The 17,605-nt window shown below is 39.0% G+C and overlaps 2 protein-coding genes across 4 annotated transcripts; both read left to right on the plus strand.

The window, feature by feature from the left end:
• The first annotated feature begins 234 nt into the window (after nucleotides 1-234).
• LOC145917764 (transient receptor potential cation channel subfamily A member 1-like) lies at nucleotides 235-11,984 on the plus strand. Of its 3 annotated transcripts, none has more exons than XM_083003040.1 (30): nucleotides 235-375; nucleotides 677-739; nucleotides 1,206-1,328; nucleotides 1,655-1,713; nucleotides 2,098-2,213; nucleotides 3,260-3,353; nucleotides 3,511-3,682; nucleotides 3,829-3,920; nucleotides 4,095-4,292; nucleotides 4,530-4,685; nucleotides 5,009-5,171; nucleotides 5,306-5,507; nucleotides 5,569-5,752; nucleotides 5,896-6,006; nucleotides 6,081-6,316; nucleotides 6,512-6,685; nucleotides 7,032-7,183; nucleotides 7,510-7,628; nucleotides 7,770-7,880; nucleotides 8,335-8,370; nucleotides 8,789-8,881; nucleotides 8,934-9,105; nucleotides 9,269-9,411; nucleotides 9,490-9,633; nucleotides 9,802-10,002; nucleotides 10,207-10,347; nucleotides 10,639-10,716; nucleotides 10,776-10,844; nucleotides 11,026-11,205; nucleotides 11,570-11,984. In XM_083003040.1, the coding sequence occupies exons 3-30, from the start codon at nucleotides 1,232-1,234 to the stop codon at nucleotides 11,750-11,752; spliced, it is 3,876 nt and encodes a 1,291-aa protein (XP_082859166.1). In that variant the 5' UTR covers nucleotides 235-375; nucleotides 677-739; nucleotides 1,206-1,231; the 3' UTR covers nucleotides 11,753-11,984. The 3 variants fall into 3 exon arrangements, with proteins under 3 accessions (XP_082859166.1, XP_082859167.1, XP_082859168.1); XM_083003041.1 differs by having other exon boundaries at nucleotides 374-443; XM_083003042.1 differs by lacking the exons at nucleotides 235-375; nucleotides 677-739; nucleotides 1,206-1,328; nucleotides 1,655-1,713; nucleotides 2,098-2,213 and adding an exon at nucleotides 2,685-2,773.
• Nucleotides 11,985-12,665: 681 nt separating this feature from the next.
• On the plus strand, nucleotides 12,666-15,309 carry LOC145917765 (EGF domain-specific O-linked N-acetylglucosamine transferase-like). The gene is made up of 9 exons (XM_083003043.1): nucleotides 12,666-12,843; nucleotides 12,899-13,018; nucleotides 13,372-13,469; nucleotides 13,530-13,703; nucleotides 13,800-14,019; nucleotides 14,149-14,310; nucleotides 14,381-14,623; nucleotides 14,684-14,823; nucleotides 14,989-15,309. The coding sequence occupies exons 1-9, from the start codon at nucleotides 12,679-12,681 to the stop codon at nucleotides 15,239-15,241; spliced, it is 1,575 nt and encodes a 524-aa protein (XP_082859169.1). The 5' UTR covers nucleotides 12,666-12,678; the 3' UTR covers nucleotides 15,242-15,309.
• Nucleotides 15,310-17,605: the final 2,296 nt, after the last annotated feature.

A 17,605-nucleotide genomic window follows, 5' to 3' on the forward strand; every position in this document is an offset into this window, starting at 1 on the left:
TCACACACAATTTATTTATTTACATGAACTTAAAACGTTTTTGTTTAGTAAAACTTTTCAAAAAAAATTGCGTTTTGACACAGGGTTTTTGTAAAATTGACTGAAGTTTCCACCTATGTCAAGAAGTGGCGTTGAAATAAAGTTGATTCCATGAAGTCATCATTATTTGCAACAAATATCAGTGGAAAATAAAATTGTAGCTACCTCTTTAATTTATTCAAGCGTGACAAAACAAACTGACATCACCTTTGGTGACGAAAGATATCCACAACAATAACTGGTATTTAAAGTGAGGAAGCTTGTGACGTCAGATTGCATACATACTGTGACGTCATAATTCGTGCTCGCGATATGCCTCAAGGGTGTTAACAACAGGTAAGGATATAACTGCATTATTGGGCTCTTTTCCTCGTTCCAAACGATCATTATTAATATTAAAGAAGGTTGGTGACGTTTTTCGCGTAAACATACATCAAATATTAATGAAAACAAAGTGTTTTAACATGATTAATAATTCCTTTCTAGTGTAAGATTCAATATATTTAATATTTCCGTGACAACAGTCAATATTTTTGGGGTTAGGTTAGAATTCCTTTGAAACTTATTTACGTGTGGAACGTTTTTTTGTGTGGTTTGTTTACTTAATGAGGATGAATGTTTGCTTTCCGTTTTGCAGGAAACTATTGACTCACCCAAGTTGGCGTGGTACGTGCTAAAGGATCTGCGTAATTTACGTGAGGTGATTTGGAAAATATAGTTGGTGTCATGAGATCACTTTTCAGTGTGTTTGGTTTAAAGCCTTGTTGGTTAAATGTTTGAAGGTTATCTGTTTTAAAGAGCAATTTTGCTTTTAGCTGGTGTGAAGAATTTGTATTGTTAAATGCAAAACGTTTCGTGTTAAAAGCAAGCAATGGTTGTGATCTTAGACACTACTTATAAAATATATTTTATAGTATTTTGTGGCACATAGTAGTAGCTGGTGAGTGCTCATGCTATAAAAAGGGTTTTACAATCAGTATACAACACTACTTAACTATAGCTGTTAAAAAGCCATAGATTTGTTCAGCCTATAGCAGAATTTGAATAAAATATATTGTAAGCACCAATTTTGAGCTTTGTTTGGTCAATACCCACATGATTACATTGTTGTATCCGTGTAAATATGATATGATGACACAATTTGTTCAATGCATGGTGTGTAACAGGCACAGGGCCCCACATATAGTTTGCCATGAACAATTCCTCAGCATCTGGTCAAGCCTTGTATGAAGAAGCTGGAGAGTTGCCTGGTAACGTCACTGATTACTCAGATCTGCTATCACAAGAAAGTAAGTTGTTTAACATGTTGTTGTGTTGTTTACATATATTCTACTAATTATGTGTAACAATGTATCATTTTAGTTTTAAATTTTTCTGTTTCTTTATTATGACCACATGTGAAAGGTGTGTACTGTGTAGGCAAATGTTTTCTATAGTTGACAGAACTTAAAACTTGTTCTATAATAGCACAATTCTTTGTATATATCTCAAAGTTGACTGTGAAAAATGTTGGTTTAAAAGACAAAGGTGTTAAATAATGTTACCCTCCAAAATATGTGCAGTTAATCTAGTTTGTTAACATTCATATTTTCTCATATATTTTGTTTTTATGAAGGGGAAAAAGCTGAAGAAATGTCAAACAGAATCTCTCCAAGCGATGAACAAAAAAACTTGGTAAAAATCACATTTTTTCAACCACAACAACAACTTGCAAAATGCATGAAAACATATTCCGAGTTGGAAATAATTTAATTACACTTTCCATAAATTTATCCAGAAACAATTTGTAAGCAACAAACTAGCATGTTGTTACTGTGTTAGATAGACACAGTGATTAACCAGCTATGAGTGATGTCTCCTCAGTAATTACTTGCCTTGTGTCCCTAATGTAATGGTTCTGTTTACACTGGTTACTTTGCTAATGTCAGTGTGTGCTCTTGACTGATAGAGGAGTAGTTTCATGTCTCATAAGTTATTTCTTGCTCCAAAAACTTTTTCAAAAAGAAGTAAAAATGTAACTTCGTTTACTCATTATTCCAAAACTGTTCCATCGCACAGGCTTCAGGGGAGAACGGGACGTCATACTTGATGACGTCATTTGCAGCAAACGAACCAAGCCCGGGTTCGTCGGTTAGGAGTTCGTTAGATGGAAGTCTGCCCCGTCCCTACCACAGGTATGGGTTTGCGTGGTAGATTTTGTGGAGAAACCCTGACATGATAATTTGGAGTTTCCTCGTGTTGACTACGTGTGCCCGTGTAAGCAGTTGTTAAACATTCCGACATCGGTTCAAGTCTCTCAAATCCCAAGCAAAAACACAGTGTTTGTTACGGCTTCACCATGAATCGTTGTGGCCGTTAGGACATCCTAAGGAACGTTTGTGACAGGAACGCTACGTAACAATGGAAGTGGAATCCCCTCATTGTTCGGCTCAGTTATTTGATATCGGGCTAAGGTAGAAATCAATTCTGGATCTCTGTTTGTCACGTTCTTGTTTTCCAACTTTTCGGTTTGAAATAGAAAGTTTGGGCGGAAGTTTTGCATTTTCATTGTGTTCCTCATGCATAAAATGCTGTGTTAGAATATGTGTCACATAGAATGCAGTGAAAAGGTAATACTTAGATCAAATCGACTGGTGAATTTTGACAGATTATGTCGTTAGTTTTGGTAGATGTAGGTTTTGGAATATAATGTTTGGTGGAATTTAAACCAAACCATGCTGAGAACACGAAACAAGTGAGTGTTTGCCACCAATTAATTTGTTTGTAAGTTTGTAACTTGATCTTACAAGCCTAATTCTGTCAACAGGATGTTAATTTCAACCACCTCTGAATGTATTTTTTGTTGTACGTTTTGTCTGCTTCACGTTTGTTCGCAATATTCATGGAAGGATCAAAATGATTTCCAGAATATAAGTATTAAGCACGTGATCAATCGAACCAACAGATTGGTTTGGAATTATTTTCGTTATAGTTTGTCTGGTTTTGCATCCATGCAACGAATCTATTCGATTCCAAACGTTTCGTCCTCGTTCGTTTTTTGAAGATTCGTCAGAAAACACACGCGTTACTTAAGTCAAACCTCACACAACAAACTGGCATTATGACGTTATAATGCGAGGCGTTTGTTGTTTGTTTTGTTCGAACGCTACGATTGTGGGTCAAAAATAGGATTCTATTGCTCAATTTTTAATAAAACCTAATTAATGAATTTTGTTTTCAGCTTTCAAGTCGTGCCAGCTAAGTTCGACAGCGTGCATATCGCCAACGATATTCGACTCGATAATATCGTCGCAGAGGAGGAGAGCCTCCATCAGGTCAGTGTGACGTAATAATAAAGAAAATCTGGCACATGATAGGTTGACTTGAAGATAGAATTTATGATTTCTATTTCGTCATTTTTATTCGACTGTCGAAAGTTATCGTCGGGACCACTTACTGAATTAAACAACACGCACTATTGTGACGTCACAGATAGCTCGAGATGGCGACATGACAATGATGCGAACTGTTCTTAATCTTCTCACTCCATCGAGAGCAAAAAAGAAGTTGAACAAAAGGGATGCAGATAAATTTACACCGCTCCATTATGCTGCAAGATACAACCATGTGGAAATGTGCAAGTTGTTGGTGGAGAAGGGAGCTGGTAGGTTGCGGGTTCGAACCCCGGGGTTAACAGTAATGATTCCTGGCGAACGAATCTTTTCGAAGGCTTGGGCGTATTAGCGATGTATTGATTGCAGAAGTAAGAAGCTTATATGTGGAATCAAATCGTTTGCTTTATTTTCACAGACATTCACGCACCAGGAGAGGATGACGTCACTGCACTCCACCTTGTGGCCAAATATAAACCCAAAAAGGAGAGGATTGAAGTTCCGGACTCGGTTCGTAATACTTCTATGGACACTGTTTGTCTTTTGTTGAAATTATTCCCCAGGTTAAGTTGACCTCATGTTAAGGAGGTTTCCTATAACCATGGTAATCACTAAAATATCTTGACTGCATCGTAAACCCCTCGAGTTGGATTCGAACCCTCAACCTTCGGTGTTTCCATCCAGACAAACGACACATCCAGTGAGGAAGACAGCAGCGCTCAAGATGAAGCGAACAGACAAGTTCTAGAATATTTAATCGAACAAGGAGCTCGGGTCAACATAAAAGATTTCTATGGATTGACCCCCCTCCATCACGCTTCACTTCGTGGCAACGTGGCGTGTGCAAAACGATTAATCCAGTGCGTTGGAGTTTCTATCGAAGTAAGTTCACCCGGGTAATTGTGTGGGTGCGGATTGTTTCCGATGATGTCGTCACCAACCTGGAGTTTTGGAATGTTAACATTATTCCAGCATTCAACAATTTGGAATTTTTTTTCAGTAATTACAATTTGTGGTAATTATAAGTTACATCAGCAGCAAAAATCACTGAGAACTAATGAAAAAGTAATACCCCCCCCCCCACACACACACAATAATCACGAGTTTCTTAAAATTCAGGCGACGGACAAACAGGAAATGACGCCACTCCACATCGCAGTGTACGGTCACGTGGACGTTGCTGGGATACTGATTGAGGAGGGGGCGAACGTGAGATGTCTTGATGACGATAAGGGGACTCCCCTTCAGTTTGCAGCGGCCGAAGGAAATTTGGAAGTAAGATCACGTGACCTAGACGTCGATTTGTTCGTTGGAAAATAGGGAGTGATTCACAGTAGTTTGTTCTGCTTAATTATGTAAGGAAAATCGTTTCTGTGAATTCGATAAATCTGTGGAGGATGCCTCGCATTTCAACAATATTTATGTAATTTCCTTCTAAACTTTCTGAGTGGTTTTGTCTTCAAAATCGCCCATTTTCATATACGGTCCTTTCACTTTGCTTGTACGCCCCCTAGTGTCCTCTTCGGGTAGTTACTTTTTGTCGGTTAATTTCGGTAAATTTCCATGCGAACTAATCACCATCACAACTTTAACCACAGATCGTCAAGTTGTTGTTGGATAATTACTCGAAACGTCACGGAGTTAGGTTTGTTGACATTCTTGATGAGAATGACAACGATGGCAATACATCCTTACACCTTGCTGTAGACAACGGTCATCTCCCGGTCACTCAACATATCGTCGATATTTGCCTCAAAAATCGTAAGTTTTCGACAAACTATATTTCAAGATTCAACATTCCTGCTCGGGTTGTTTATTACCACACAATGGGGTTAATTCCATCGAGACATGCTACATTGTCAACAACAAACTTACAACACTTTCTCCCCACCCAGAACACTCGAAGGCTTTGAACGCTCAGAGAAACAACAAGGAGACTCCCCTACATCTTGCTGCGAGACACGGTCACCTTGAAATTGTTAAACTTCTCATTGCGAAGGGGGCAAAGGTCAATGTCAGGGACGACAGTTTGTCCAGCCCCCTCATTCTTGCGTCACAATTCAACCATTATCAAGTCGTCGAATTTCTTCTCAATAGGTTTGTATTTGTGAGTATTTTATGAGTTGTACGATTCAAATTGTTTATTGTGACGTCACAGTGGCGCGAAGATAGAGTTGCACGATTCTGACCACTTTACGGCGCTGTTGATCGCTGCGAACTACGGACACTCTGAGACGATAGCGGTCCTCCTCAAACACAAGGCGAACGTGATGGCGACGGATAAAAATGATAAAAGCGTTCTATTCCAGTGCGCGGAAGAAGACAGAGTCGAAGCTATACAGGTTTGTGACGTAATAATGTGGATGCCTTTCCAAAAATCATTGTAGTGTTACTTCCAATTTAACGTTATATGTATTGTGACGAAATAATGACTCGGTCCTAATGCTGTTGGGTTTCTTTTGACGTCATATTTGTTACTGAACAGGAATTGTTGAAGAACAAGAGGATTCGGAAGGGGTTACTCGAGGTCACGGATAGATATGATAACACGCCACTACATGTCGCTGCACTCAGAGGTCATTTCGCCGTTGTCAAGGTAACGGAAGACCCCCCAACAATCGTGAACTCATTGATCCGATGTTGGATGTAACTTCCATGTATTTATCGTAGATCCTCTTGGATGCGGGAGCAGTGATAGATGCAAAGAACGAGGATGAACAAACTCCTCTTCATCTTGCTTCGGAGAACGGAAGAGTGAAGATCGTCCAGGAGTTGGTTGGGAGGAAACACGAGATCGTACATGATGATGATGAGAATGCAAATACTCCTCTTCATCTTGCAGCTCTTAGTGGGAAGATTCACGTGGTCAGAGAGCTTGTGAGGCTTGGAGGAAGCATCGGGGCAAGGTGGGGCGGTGTGGGTTGATGTGGGTTAATGTGGAGCAGTGTGGGGCAAGGTGGGTTACCGGAATTCGTCCCGCCTCCTACCTCCCCTCCCACAATAGAGTTGAAACCGAACACAAAAAGTAATTTAAAAGAATTCGAACACAATGCCGCAAACTATTTACAAATCGACACCTTATACTAATTATGACGTAACAGAAACGCGAAACAATGGACGCCTCTCGATTGTTGTGCGTTCGCTGGGATGCACAAATCCGCTCAAGTCCTCCTGGAAGCTGATTCCCCGGTTGATCCCAAGGATAAGAGGAAGGTAACTCCTCTTCATCTTGCATGCCAGGAGGGACACAAGGAGATGGTCCAGATCCTCCTCAGGTTTGTTTCCGTTCTTTTTTATGGTAAAAAATCTTCTGATTAAAACTGGACAAGGTCGATGTTGTTTTGATTGAGTGATTCAGTCGAAAACAGTTTGGGTTTAACTTTAAAGTGTAATAAAACCACTTTCAACAACAACTTGGTGATATTACATGTTGTCATGAAATACTTAACGACAAAAGTTCAAATCCTTAGTTTAGGATTATGGGCAAAATAATGCTTAGTTATGGCGGAAAACTGTCGTCATTATATTTAACATGGGCCAAACATGCCATCGCGTTGAGAGGGATTTTTTAATGAACTTTCACGAAGTTGATTAAGTTTTATGGAATAATTGTGAATCCAGGTGGAAAGCTGACGTCACACATAGATCTGTTGATGGGAGGAACGCCCTCGACTTCGCGATCGATGCTGGTCACGCTCCATGCGCACGAGTTATTCTAGAAGACGAGAAATGGCGCGAAGCTCTTAAAAACCGAACAAGAGATTTTACAACAGGCAAGTTTGGTTTAAATTACGCTTGCCCACATTAATATAAACTTACGCACGGAATACTTGAATGCGTGGAAGTGTTTTAGCGGCCAAACTTTTCACCAACATATTGTCGTGAGGGGGTTTTACAACAAGTTTGTGTTGAAAATATATCAGATGGTCACAGTTTTGCACTCATGTTAGTACCAAGACCTTTAACCGTTTCATAAACCAACTATTTTTCATCACTTATTTCCCAGCTGTTGTTTCGCAAACACTGGCTTTTATAAATATTTGTAAGTTTGGCCAAAAAACATGATTTTTTATTGAAACAATATTTTGTGATAATTCAGATGAGAGAATCCACACCCCGATGAGGAAGTTGATCCGGAAGATGCCAGATGTTGCGGAGGAGGTTTTCACAAAGTGCATGAGAGGAAACGGAAAGCATCCGGAACACAAAAATTATCAGGTTGAAAATTCAAACAAATTGTGGAGAAATTCTGTTGTCACGGCTTATTTTCACGACGTTTCATCCACTCCTTTTTAAATCGTTATGAAAGTATAATTGCAATTCCCAAAGTAACTCACAACACGGTTTAAATCCAACCAGATTTCTTTCGATTACGAATTTCTCGATGATGAATTTTCCTGCACTAACTGGTTGGAAGCCGACGACACAATGTCCGAAGTCAGCCTTAACCTCAACGAATTACCCCTTAAGGTAACTATTACGTCATTGCGACGTCATCAATGACGTTGTTGGATTTTGTTGCTTACCGGCCTTTCCATGTTGGAATATACATTTGCGCTGAGATAAATTGTTTTGCTTTTTATGTAAGAAAAAATTATTTCCTTCAGGAAGTTGAGCAAAATAAAAAATCAATCTTTAAAAAATCAAATTATTGCGTCATTGGAATAAGATTAAAAGAGACAAAACCACTGGCGCAGATCTGATGTTAGTCTTGCTGCCATGTATAGTAAATTAATAGGAATTCCATTTCTGGCACTTAAGTTTCGAAAGTGTTGAAACCAATGTTTCGTCCACCATCCGGCGTGACACCCTCACGGTTACGTCACAATGATAATTTCTTCTAAAGCGATTATTTCAATGAGAGTTTTATATCCTGTTAAACGTGTTATCGATAAGAAATCTTTTAATTAAATTTGAATCTCAGCGCCAGATTTCAGCAGACGACATCTCAACTTTTTCGGTAAAAAGTGGGAATTTTTGGTTGTTTGTGGTACTGCATGGTTATGTTTTCTATGTTCCGACTTTTTAATTTGAACCGAAAACCTTGAAACTAACCAGCATCCAAATATTGTGTGAGGAATTCATGGGATCAGAAGCAATTCGCTTAATATCATGATAAATATTATTTTGCATTATGTCGTCCATGGGATGGCAAGATGGAGTTGTACACCTGGTGGTTCCGTTTTTTTTGTTAAATGTCCATTATTATGTTTGCATGACCTCGTTTTGTCCTTTAAGTTATCAAATATTTATTTCCTGCAGTTATGTTTATTAGGAAACCCTTGTAAAATGGTAATAAATAAAACAGCAGTGTTTTTATAAAAAAGTTTCACGACGAACTGCTTTCGTGATGTTATCATATGATTTCCGTGATACAGGTTTATGATGAGTTCGGATTGATTGTTCGTGACGCCATCCCCTACACACGTGACTCCGCATTGCTCAAGAAAAATCATCCCCTATACGTCATGGTGAGTGACGTCATGTATTTTGAATGTCCACACTTACGATTTCTATGTGCAGGTACGTTCGAAGCGTGAGAAGCTCTTGCGCCACCCGCTGGTAGTTAGCTTGTTGAATCACAAGTGGAGAGCTTACGGTAGAGCTGTTTACGTTGTGAACCTGCTCACTTACCTCTTGTTCCTCGGGATATTCAACTCGTATATGTTGACGATGCCACCGCCATATTCCATAGGTGAGTGCAGTAAAAACCACCACAAGGTGGCAACAACAAGGTGTATGCTGTTAAATAAAGCGTGACCGTGACTTTCATATACATTGCTAGTTGTTATGGAAACAGTGTTCTATATTCTTGTGTGATAATATGCTGCCCTGAACTTGATTTAACCTCTAAACAGACGTTGTGAACGTTACCTCCTCATGCGTGGCGATAATCAGTCAAGCGCAACCGAATTATGGACAATGTTACAATTACACCACATGGGGGAGCAGAGCGAAGATTATCATACTTGTACTGGCTGGTTTGAGTTTGCTTAAAGAGGTAAAGTTATGTTGCAAACACCACGTTGTTTCACTTACCAAACATTTTGTTTACATTATTTCTTCTATTATGACGCAGTTGTATCAGATTACGACACAGAAGTTATCATACATCTTAAGTATGACCAACATTTTGGAACTCTCCCTCTATATAATGGCAATACTTACTGTGTATTCTGACTATCCAGCTTCAGCCGGACCCAATTTCCTGGGGATTAGAGAGGTTTGTATCCGACCCGTCCAAACTTTTTGGAAAACCCGCAGTGTTAAAATGCCATCAATCACGGATGAGAGGGGCGTAGTTGTCCGAATCAGAACATGTTATTTTTATCAGTCATAGTTTTATTCAGTGTTATTCAGTATGGCTGTTTGTAATACAAGTGGTTTTCAGGTGTGGCAGTGGCAGGTTGGGGCGGTCACTGTATTTCTCTCATGGATGGGTTTAATCATGTTCATCCAAAACCTACCCAGGTTCGGGATATTCGTACTTATGTTCAACGACGTCCTCAGAACTTTCATGTCCTTCTTTGTCGTCTTCGTCCTCTTCATATTCGGGTTCGCCTTCAGCTTCCACTGCTTGCTCCAAAACCAGGTTGGTTGATTGTGGAGTCGCCGGGATTCGAACCCGTAACCTTTCGCTCAGAGTTAATTTATTACATCTTACAACAATCTCCTTTACATCAAGACGAAACATTAAGTTTAAAATTCGAAATTACTTGTGGGAATTTTTACCTTTCTTGACGTGTTTTTAGTCTGGGCAACGTAACAGTGACGTTTGTTCTTGTTTGTGACGTAGTACGCGTTTCGACAATGGTGGAATTCGGTAATCAAGACGTCAGTAATGATGATCGGAGAGTTTGAGTTTGAAGGAATTTTCAACGCCGAGGTTGCTGCGATTGAGGAGGGAGCGGATGGTCAGACTGTCATCGTCTCAACTGTGAGTGAAATAACTTCGTTGTGGTTCGGAGAATGTAAAGTTGAGGTGTTGGGAATATTAAGCAGACTTAGTCATTCAGCATTAGCACTGATGATGAACAAAGTTGTGTTTGAAACGTCTTCTTGATATGTCCAGCATATTAGCTTGGAATTTCTAAACTTGAACATTCAAGGGAGTAAGCTCCTTTTCGTACATAGAAATCCCATGAGAGGGAGGGTAATTATAAATAATTTGCGATTCGATGGAAAGGAAATTATGAATATCTTGTATTACTTCCACATATATACGTAGGTGAACTACAGAGCCGTCTCGTACATTCTCTTTCTATTCTTCCTTATCATAATGAGCATCATCATCATGAACTTACTGGTAAGCATCTAAATGTGCACTAGGCGGGATTCGAACCATCAACCCTCTGTACTTTACAGGTCGGTTTGGCCGTAGATGACATCAAAGGGGTCCAAGACAACGCAGAGCTCGAAAGTTTGGCCATGCAGGTCAGTGCAGGGTTAGAAATACGGTCGTATTTGGTTACGGGATTTTAGAAAACATAATGTAAATAGTTATTTTTAAATAATTACTGAGGTATGTTGCAACTGTTATGGATTTTATAATTCTTCCTGGCGTTTCCTTTAATTTCTCACCGCTTTAAGTGGGATTTGAACCCGTACCCTTCAGGTTAAACTAACACTGGATGTTGAGTACACCCTCCCTCAGTTTATGAGACAGAGGGTGATGAGAAGATTCCGAAGTTTTTCTCCAAACCTGTACAGGAAGAGGTCAGCATTCATGGAGTGGTTTTACTCTGAGGAGAACCTTAATTATTCAACAATCAATGAAGCTCTGAACCCTGAGAAGGTAATTTACATATTCACACACATTCATCTACTTACGCAGTGGTGGTGTAAGTTAAAAATTCTCACCAGGACATTTGAATTTACTCACAAAAAAATACACTACGTAAGGTTTCTTAAATATGTGAATAAATTTACTAAATTTAATTTTTTCATAACTATTTGGGGGCGCAGCAGCCGTTGAATTCTTACCAACTTAATAGTTTAAACATCTTAAAAAAATTTGTAAATTTGTGTTTTTTGAATCTAGGGTTGTTTATTAGGTGAAATGTATGACGTAGTGCAGTAATATTTGTCATCTGGTCATTGTTACGCTGACATCTGACCATTGTTACGGTGTCATCTGACCATTGTTACGTTTTCATCAGACAAAACTTGAGGAAATGGAAACCAAACTTGACCAACTTCAAAGCCGGGTGAAGTCCCTAAGACGAAACTTCCTTTCGCTCGACGATCGTTCAAGGTCAATTGAGGGCATGACGCAAGCCATTGTGACGCATCTCAAAATCACGTGGGATAAGAACGATGATGACGAAGATAGCAACCCATGACGTCACTCACTACCTCAATCTGTGTGAAATTAGCTCAATGCACTGTTTTCTACACATTTTGCCTTTCTACTGTAGCCTAATATCCTTTTTCATTCCATTATTATGTTCCGTCACCATTACGCGACAATGACGTCATCAATTATTGTTGTACAGCTTCAGGTATTAAATTGTTTATTGAGATATTGCATGATATTGTTAATTCATATAATAATGACAATAGATTTGTGATGTATGAAGTGTGTTGTGTGGAAAACTACCCCTGGTTTCATCGAGTTGGTTTGGGGTAAAACTTGGACTTTGGTCAACAGGAATGTTACAACAGGTTACTTTGAAACCAACAAGTTATTTTGCTACAAAGAAAACATTCTCAACAGTTAAGTCAGTTTGGAGTTTCATGAAATTTTGATGCGCCAACAAATAAATGCAGTGGTTTTTAACTTTCCAACATTTTTATGGATTTGAAATCAACATCTTTAAATTTACTGCGTAGTAAGTATTTCCACATTGCCCCCTGTTCTAAAAATAACGATGTTATGGTACGGAGTCAGCGATGCGTATCCCTTTGTTCTGTTACGCGTGACGGTTCCGCTTGGACCGGTTGTGAAAAAGGCGACATTCGGAAATAACCGGCTATTGTTGTTCCTTCTCTGCTGCTCGCGCGGGTCAGAGCTGTAGAGTTGTTGTTGTTGCAATTAGTTGGTTTGTGAGATTAATCACTTGTTTACAAACTTCTACTTGTTGTGACTTGCAGTGTGTACAGAGGGGGAGGTAGCTCGTAACGTACACCTTCATGTTAAGCTGTGTATGTTGTGTCACTAAATGTAGCAAACCATGCATATGATGGAATGTGGCAAAGTTGTATACGTCATGCAGTGACGTCGTCCAATTGTTTGTGTTTCGTTTTGCTAGATTTTTAAGTCAGGAAAATGATTTGTACGTTCGTCATAATTACTGCATTGTTACGTACACAATCAGTGGCGGGTTATGATTGGTCAAGTTTGAAACTTGTCAAAAGTCACGTGCCGTTTGTATTTTCACACCAATTGAAGTTGAAAGAAGAATGCAGAAAAGATCCTGAATGCCCTTATAAGGTACTGTGACGTAACAATTGCGAATTGTTTGAAATACACGATCTGGCGTTTGCAGGAATTTATCAACGGACAAACCCCTTGCTGGGGTTTCGAAGACCATTGTGACGAAACAAGTCGGTTTATGAACGTCACACTCGATTGTCCAAACTTCGCCAAGGACAAATATTACAGACAGGTGGGAAATGTTTGACCTTTAATACCCAAGGCGACCATTAATGATGTCACAATTAAAATTCGCCTACAAGTCGGTAAACAAGATTAATTGGAGCAAAATCTATTTAAAGATCGAACTTGACACGACCAGATTATAAGTGTCCTGTTATGACGTCACGTTTCTTAATATGTCAAATACTTCGGTCGCCAATATCAAGTTTTAAAATTATACGTTAAAATAGACGCCACAATTGCCATTATTCTCTTCGGGAAGTCCCCCGTTTGGAAGGCGGCTTCTAAATCGTTAATTAGGAAATGATGACGTCATTAAGCTGCAGTAATCCACTAATTACCACTAAATGCTGCGTGTTTCAGGCCGATTTCGGGTTTCTTCGTGAACGATTGGACGAAATGAAATCACGTGATTTTTGCAAACCCCAAACCGACCAATCAGCGTCGCTACGTTGCACAAAGTAAACATCAAACGTAAAGCTGAAATGTGATTATGACGTCACACCGTTGTATTGTTGCAGGTATTCGTCAATGTGCGAAGCGAGAAATTTGTTCATCGATTTGAGAAAATTTAACGAAAGAATAACCGCCCGCCACAAGGTGTCGTTGGAACGTGGTGAAATTGGCGGGGCCTGTAGTCTCGACGCAGACTCACTCGATGCAGATACGAACATAAAGAGGGAATTATCCACGTGGTTAGTTGGGAATATTACACGATAAAAGTTGTCTTTAATCATTTTGTAAATAAGATTGTTCCATCCTTAACTCTTTGTCACATTTACTTGTAACAGGGGTGAACCACTCGGTCCCTACACACAGCTAGATTATGACCCGTTCGACGATACAAAGACGCATTGTGACGTCATATTTACACGTCCGGTGGTGTTTGTGCAGTTGGACTTCGGTGGAAACATGTACCATCATTTCTGCGACTTCTTCAACCTCTACCTCACTCAACTTGCAAATAACTCCTGGTTCGGAACCGACGTTCAGATCATCCGATGGGACGCGGTGAGTGTGTATGATTTCTATCTTGCTTCATTCTTCTCTCACAAAATATTTTGTTTATCGAAACTGCCTGTTGTTCGATTATATTATTTATTGTGATGTCACATTTATCATGATTGTTTGCATTCACAGTCGCCTAGATACGGTGATTTATTTTCCTCATCATGGAAGGTTTTCACGGATCACGATCACCAATCACTCGCTCATTACGCTGGACGTAGAATTTGTATTCCAGAAGCGACTTTCGCGTTTCTGCCCAGAATGATGCTCGGATTGTTCTACAACACACCCGTAGTAAGTATGACGTCATAATGACGAGAATCAACCTTGATTGTTTTATGGATACGTGGTTATTAATGTGTAGGAGGTTGACTGCAGGGGAACAGGGCTGTTCAAGGCCTTTTCCGAACACTTCCTTTACCGAATGGGGATTACTGACCAACATAACGTACCTACGTCATCACCAGTGACGTCACAAGCGCCCGACAAGATCCGAGTTACGTTTTTAGATCGAGGTCAGGCAGAAAACTACAAAGTGTACCGAAGAGTATTAAATCAGGACGAACTGATTAAAGCTATCAGGGGAATACCCGATCTGGAAGTCGAGGTGACGTCACTGTGACGTATTCGGCATAAAGACGTTACCATTGTTCTTGCTTGTGTGTAGATAGTGGAGTTCAGTCATCGTAAGATGGGTTTTGAGGATCAACTTCGAGTCACACGCACCACAGATATATTCATAGGAATGCACGGTGCAGGGTTAACCCACTTCATGTTTCTTCCTGAGTGGGCGGTCGCATTTGAACTGTGAGTGTCTCGTCACTGATGACGATTGTTCTAAGACCTCGAAAAGTGTTGTTCGAATTCACTTTCTCTCAATGGACAATTACTTGTGTAGAATATGATTGATTCCGCCTCTAACTGGTTACTGCCGCCCCACGACAATCGCTTACATGCATTACTTGCTTTCAGGTATAATTGTGACGACATAAGATGTTATCGCGATCTGCCGCGATTAAGAGGCCTCCGTTACATCACGTGGGATGACGTAACAAAGCTCGAAGTGCACAATCAGAACGAGCACGAGAATTATGGAAAACATTCCAAGTTCTGGAATTTTACTTTCGGCGTTGAAGAATTTGTGAGATTGGTCAGAAAAGCACGAGATTGGGTTCTAGAACACCCGCGATTCGCCCATCTACGTCACAATCGCGATGAACTGTAATGATTGTTTTTTCATATGTATTATTTTTACCTCCTTATGTCGCTATTGCTTACATTTAAACTTCAACTTTGCACGTAGGAAATAAACGGGTTTCACCAAAGTTGATGTCAATATTGTCTGCATCACAGTGGAGACAAAGTTTTGATTTTTTTGTTTTTGGGTCCAGTATCTTGGCCCATACTGTTGATGACATGCCAGGTTATAACAATTCTAGGGTCGCTTGTAGCCTCTGGTGAAAATCTTTGATTTGCTCCTTGCGGTTATTTCATGACAAGTTTTTTAAACACTTTCGGCGCTCTTTGTTCACACAGGTGGTTCGAGTCTTTTTGTGTGAAACAAAAGCGGCAATTTCAAAACTTTACATGATTTTCCAAACATTCATGGACTTATTAAACCCCTTTAAAAACAATTTTCATTTAATTTTTGTTTTCTCTCTCTCAAAAATTTGTTCAAAAAACCCCGAATTTGACGGTCACGTCACGTGTTACAGTTTATTTGTAAACAAACAAATACAATCGAATTTACCAAGGATGGAGGTTTTCGCATTTGCAATCACATGAATTTGGTCCAAGAATGCAGAAAATCTGCCGTAAAAGTGAGATGGTGTGTGAGTAGGGAAAGGTGTGAGGTAATTAGTTAGTTATGACGAAGAAACGAGGGTCGGATATCTTGTAAGTTTGCCCCAAGGCGATGAATTATTGACGTTGACTCTGTGACGAATGCATCTGCACTCGCCAACAATGTCATGGAACATGCATTTGAAGGTCAGCTGGAATCAAAGGTCAGTTTATGTTTCTAATAAACTAAGTATAACACACATATGTGTGTTTGTTAAATCTGTAACTTTTTTCTGTTTTCAAGTAAATGTAAATACTTTAGGCAGATCCTCAGGTTGGCGATGTTAGTCAACGTAATAAACAAGTAAATAATTTCTTTAATGAACTTTCTATCACTTATAAACTACATGGATTTGCATATTTAGTAAAAAATGTAGACATTTGACAACAACTTGATATAGGAACACAACTCCCAGGTTTTTTCATAATTCTGAGTATAAAGAGACTGGTCCATATTGTTATTAACACTGTCATGTTAAAATAAGACGTTTCGACAAAAACTTATGTCATCATCAGTTTGACTGACGCGATTGGTGTAGCTCTATCATTATAAGGAGCTGACAGTTTTAATAACAATATGGGCCAGTCTCTTTATACTCAGAACTTGATATATTTGTTTAAATCTGACGAGAATCGAGATGGGATTGTTTATTATTTTGAAGATTTTTTTGAACGAACAAGAATTGGCATAAATAACCACCCCAAAGTCACATGTGTGTATGAACATGCTGCATTCACAGTCCTGCTTTTAGTGGGTGTTAATCATTTATAATGTTGCACAAACACTTGCCGTTTTCCACTGAAACAAATCAATTATTAACACAACGCCATGTTTCATCAAGTGTTTGGGGCCAATTACTTCATTACCTACTCTGTCTGTCAGGAGCGGTTGAACCTAAACGATTCTTCAGTAATTTTAGACGAGATTTCAGACAAATTATGTTCTCATAAAGTTTAATAAGCAGGTTTTCTGAGAATATTAGAGAGAGTTTTTAAGTGTTTCGCAGCATGTGATAACAAATATAATGTTAGTTTGTTAATTAACTTACATAATTGCTTGAATGTTAAGTTGTGTTTTGCTGTGTAAGATATTTTAACTAGGGCTGTCAGTAATGTTGTTAATCAAATTAAAAAGTTTGATGTAATTGTGTAAAGTTTAAATGTTTCCCCATCAAAATCTCAACTAAATTGTAAAAAAAGGTGATTTTAAATGCTGTAACTTTCCAATGTTGTGACACAGTGCCAGTGTGTGCCACAACCCAACAGAGAACAATCATTAAATCAATTTAATATAATATTGTGTTTGCGTTGTGTCGGTGCCATTAATCTTGTCTTGTTTGCTCAGTGCAATTTCTCTTCCCGATGGAGAAGGTGACGTTCTTCAACATTTTCATTTGAAAGAGTTTTCCTCCCATAAGGAACTGCAATAATCACAGTTTTATTCCCAATTACATTTGTTTCTTGCAAAAGAGTTTTGTTATTGTTTCAGATACTGAATGATGATTTAGAAATAAGTCAACAAGAAAAAGAAGAAAGAAACATAAACAATCAGGATGGTTCTCCTCCATGAAGTAAGTTGGTTGGAAATGTTTTTTTCGGATTTTAATCATTAAAATTAGGGGGTTTTGTGGTTAGTCACAATATTACAATTGTGTCAGTATCAAGTTTTGCAAGTTCAGTTTTGAAACGATTTTTTTATAATGATAGGGTGTTTGTACAGACTTGCAAAATCCACAGCCATAAAATT

This window comes from Ascidia mentula, chromosome 1, assembly GCF_947561715.1.
Source record: "Ascidia mentula chromosome 1, kaAscMent1.1, whole genome shotgun sequence".
Lineage (NCBI taxonomy): Eukaryota > Metazoa > Chordata > Ascidiacea > Phlebobranchia > Ascidiidae > Ascidia > Ascidia mentula.